This window comes from Hyposmocoma kahamanoa, unplaced genomic scaffold (assembly GCF_003589595.1).
Source record: "Hyposmocoma kahamanoa isolate Upper Pololo Valley unplaced genomic scaffold, ASM358959v1 114, whole genome shotgun sequence".
In the NCBI taxonomy this organism is placed as follows: domain Eukaryota; kingdom Metazoa; phylum Arthropoda; class Insecta; order Lepidoptera; family Cosmopterigidae; genus Hyposmocoma; species Hyposmocoma kahamanoa.
Genome location: NW_020653383.1, coordinates 5,057,917 through 5,062,533, shown reverse-complemented (window position 1 = coordinate 5,062,533; position 4,617 = coordinate 5,057,917). Strand labels below are relative to the sequence as shown.

At 37.9% G+C, this 4,617-nt stretch overlaps 1 protein-coding gene across 1 annotated transcript; it reads left to right on the top strand.

Annotated features, from left to right (window-relative positions):
• Positions 1-2,019: 2,019 nt before the first annotated feature.
• LOC113239705 (uncharacterized lipoprotein SSP0535-like) lies at positions 2,020-4,332 on the top strand. Its single transcript, XM_026476791.1, has 2 exons — positions 2,020-2,066; positions 3,585-4,332. Exon 2 carries the CDS (start codon positions 3,666-3,668, stop codon positions 4,014-4,016), a length of 351 nt encoding a protein of 116 aa, XP_026332576.1. The 5' UTR covers positions 2,020-2,066; positions 3,585-3,665; the 3' UTR covers positions 4,017-4,332.
• Positions 4,333-4,617: the final 285 nt, after the last annotated feature.

Sequence of the window (4,617 nt, the reverse complement as noted above, 5' to 3'; positions counted from 1 at the left end):
TTCCATCGGGTGAGATGGAGGTCAAATGCGCACTTATTTTCCTTCTTCTACCTTCCGCGTAGTTCCCCTAACATTGTCTACGATTTATTAAATTCATATAGTATTAGACAGTCAAATAAACGCGTCGCAACTACATCGTACGTTTTATTAACAACAAAGTGAGCCATACGACAGGCGGGCGCACCTGGGATATTACTCCCAAACATATTATGTTCCTCTACGATGACATGTTGTCAATAGTTCCTGGCGCAGATGCGCAGTGAAAGACACATTGTAGAATACAGAAAATCTGGCATTGGACTGGAACCGACACGAACTGAGAAGTACCTTAACTCATCTATTCGATTGTACATGATAATTACAATAAATTCAACAATAACTGTACTAATTAATGTATTTTTTTAAACACTAAGCGACCGCTTCGATTCTATAAGTAATGGCATGTGCGACGGCCAACCCGCGCAATTATGCGAATACCGTTAGGCTATGCGAATGTGTGCGTCTGTACACGGCGGTAAGCGTGCACACATACAAGCCATGCTGCCAAGTTTGTATGAAGTTACCGTACTTATTTCATTATATGAAACGCGCAACGTTTTTGTCACTCCTATTACATGTACATAAAGCTTTTTCTGGCCGGGTTAATGCGTTTCTGAGTCAATACATATGATGACTCCTTTATCACAAATTCATGTCAGAAATTATAGTACATATGGCGCAAATGTATACAATTCCTATTTGAAAATTTGTACATAGTAGACTAAAGATGAATAGTCTTCCTCTAATACTCGTGTCTGTAAGTTAATCCTTCAACATATTTGGCTCTCAAACCACGCTAGAATATATTAGGTAATTTCATAGTAATGCGACGTCACGTCGTTTTTTTAAGAAATCAAGTGACGGGACAAACAAGTCGTGAGACTAATGGTAAGCAACATAAGAGTACCCATAAGAGTCTCTAGTGTCTAGTAGTGTTTAGTAGCAGTAGAGCTCCTTGTGAAAGAGTTTGTCCAGGGAAGTACTGCCACCTTACCTATTTCTGCCGCCAAGCAGTAATGTCAGCATTACTGTGTTCCAGTTTTGAAGGGTAAGGGTGCTGGTGAAATTACAGGCACATGGTACATGTCAACGTATGTCACAGGGTGACGGGCGCAGTGGCAGAGTCCCTAAGATCTTTGCAATTTAAAGCTCTGAGAATACTGCAATTGTTATGTACAGGCGTGTAGCTTACCATCAGGCGAACGACTTGTTCGTCCCGCCACTTGATATTACAAAAAAAGTAACACTCAGAGCTTTGATGGCTTGGTGTGCACGAAAGGAGACTCCCCGCACGGCACCACTCCTGTACATCTGGCGCACCCTGGGTAGCAATCAGCGAGTACATTAAAACCAATTGGCAAATCCCTTCACCACGATGGCAAGCATTTTTGTGTATGCCATCGAGACGATATGAATGAATGAGAGCTTTAATAGCTAAGATTTAAGGTGCACTGCTACTGCGCCCTGTGTCCATACTTTCACCAGCCCTCTTACCCTTCAAATCCGGAACACTGTAATGCTCACATTACTACTTGACTCCAGAAACAGATATAATGACAGTACTAACCTCTATTATGATGACGTATATATACGGCACATAATAATTCACCTACATATGTGAACCTGTAGCATTTACGTAACTATAGGTATTAAAAGCAAAATTAAAAATTATAGCACATACATTAAATATTTATAGCTAATACCGAATAGTTTAGATTAGAAAAATAATTTCACGCGTTTTTACTTTATTGTTAGCACTTTATTGTAGTTATGTTTCACAGAGATATTTAAGTGTTTACTACATCTCTGATTTAAAACGACTGAAAATATAAAGAGATTATATTATAAGTAACATGTATCTAAAAGCATTATTATACATATCTTTTGTAAATGTTGCTGTGGGTAGAGACTTTGTTATTGGAATGTTTAAACATTCCGATATTTTGGTGACGCAAGATATCGTCTACAAAGAAAAAGTCCCCTTTGGTGAAACGACCTTTAAATATGGAAAAACCTTTGCTTGTTGTGTAAGTATTGTAACGTTTAGTATAATCCATATACCTAAGCCACGATCTTCCAGGGAAGGCACAAGTCAATCGGAACTTGAATGTTGATCTAGACAGTTTAATTTTCAATTTTGCTCCAGTCACTAGAGCAAATTCGAACAACTACACATAAACGCAATACTTGAACTTGAATTGAGTTGAGTGCAGGTCCCTGCGATGATTCGTAACATTTATTTGGCCAGTACAATGTTAAAGATAATTATAAGCTTTTTTTATTAAAAACCCACCTCCAAAGTTTGCTTAGCTGCCTTCACCGTATTCGTTACTAGTAACTCATATTGAAGTCTTCATAAAAACGAATTACATGAGCCCATTCAATACATACCCACCCCTAACCTAACCTCTACTCTCGAAGTTGTTGACGAGTTGATCTACCTCGGACAAACCGTCCAATTAGGCAGGGCCAACTTCGAGAGAGAGGTCAATCGTCGAATCCGACTCGGTTGGGCAGCTTTCGGGAAGCTCCGGGACGTCTTCTCGTCCGCAATACCGCAGTCCTTGAAGGAAAAAGCCTTCGAGCAGTGCGTGTTGCCAGCGATGACCTACGGCTCTGAGACGTGGTCACTTACTATGGGCCTCATAAAAAAGCTCAAAGTCACTCAACGAGCTATGGAGCGAGCATGTTCGCAATGCTCTTCATTTCTGTACGTGATCGAATCAGAAATGAAGAGATCCGTAAAAGAACGAAAATCATCGACATAGCTCGAAGGATTAGCAAGTTGAAGTGGCAGTGGGCAGCGCACATAGCTCAGATCAGCTCTAAATTACTATAACATTTTATTTTCTTTGGAATAGAACCGCCTTTTATTCATTCAAAAACTAAATACAATTCAATTCATTTAAAAACTAAATTAATTACATAATTATATCTTTCCGCAACGTAGGTTTCGTTAGGAAGACACAAATATAAATCAGCAATAGGCTTCGTCACATAAAAATTAATAATGCAATTCGCCAGACTTAGCCTTTTTTATCCAACACTAGTTGGATTGTACTAACAATGAAAAAGGACTATCGATCGCTCTGAATCTTTGCTGGTTCAAACGTCCCCAAAACACTGGCAGCATTACCGCGCTAAATAGCCAACGAAATTCGTTAAATCGAGTAAGATCCAGTGTGTGAATCACAGCTTCTTTGGAATTACATCTATAATGCCAAGTTTCATTTAAATCTGTAAGTGGGTGAAATTCCATAGAATTCATACCCTAACTTGCCCTTAGAAGGGAAATATTAGCATCAAATTCGAATGGGTTCTCTACAGAAGTATCCCATTTGCAACAAAAAAAGAATCATCGTAATATGGTCACAAATGTCAGCGTTTTCCAGTAACATACTTCGATTCTAGAACCTTCTCCAGTCCAGCAACTTGTCGTGTATCACATTGAGCTCCAGTGAAAGGATTCGGTTTCAATAAACATTTCTAATAGTTTCACACGGAATTTCGCTCTATTATTAATATTGCTATTATTTCATCTACAGCTAACGTACTTTCGAGTCGCAGATCGTCTTGGTTTCAGCCATGGTCCAAAAGTAAAAGTAATACGCGGCGGATTAAAAAAAATGTACATAGTTGTGAAGATTTGGACTTACAATTTACCTATAGCTGTCACTATTCAGGCAGGGTGTCAAGCACCTAAGGTTACTACAAGTAAATCCAAAGAACCCGATGAAAGTGCTGATGATGAGTCTAACTCTGACACTAATGGTAATGATGAAAATAATACAACTAATGTTGAAAGTGATGAAGAAGAAGAGGCCGGGACTAAGACCGAAAATGACGAGTCAGAAGCAGAAGAGGAAGCAACAGGTGATGATGCAGACGCCAAGGGTACCACAGGAATCGAAAACGATGATGCGGAAGGAATGGCTAATGAAAATGAGTCGCTCAGAAGTAGAAATCACAGTAGTTAACAAGATTATATGCCAATCTGTTGTTGCCACTTCTTCTTTTATTTAAGGTTGTTTTTCTTTGGTCATTGTTCTCAGCGACTTGCTAATGTTTATTTGTAATATAATATACAGACAGATACTATAATATACAGATAGATAATATACACACTCATATAATATACAGGGTTATTTGTAAAATAATAACAATCTCGCAGGGCTATTATCCTAACGTTACAAACAACAACTTTTGTTTCATGCTTTTAATAATTAATCAGACGTTACTTTCATACAAAAATTAAAATATTTAAATTGATAGCTCTAAACTATGATAACTGTGTGTGTGTGTGTGTGTGTGTGTGTGGGTGTTTGTGATTGAATTCCATTTATTTTTGTACAAAACCAGTCTTTAGCTGTCTTAAGTTTGACTTGAAAATGTTTTAACATTTTTATCACTGGTTATTTGCGTTTTCTCTTGAGTTGCTCTGACATTTTATTTTATTTTACGTATTTACCTACCTTTTTGTTTTGGTTTATAAATTAGTATTAAAATATCTTTAAAATGAACGACTTTGAGGCCTTCATGGCTAATTATCCGGAGAACGAATTCGAACACGGACGAGTT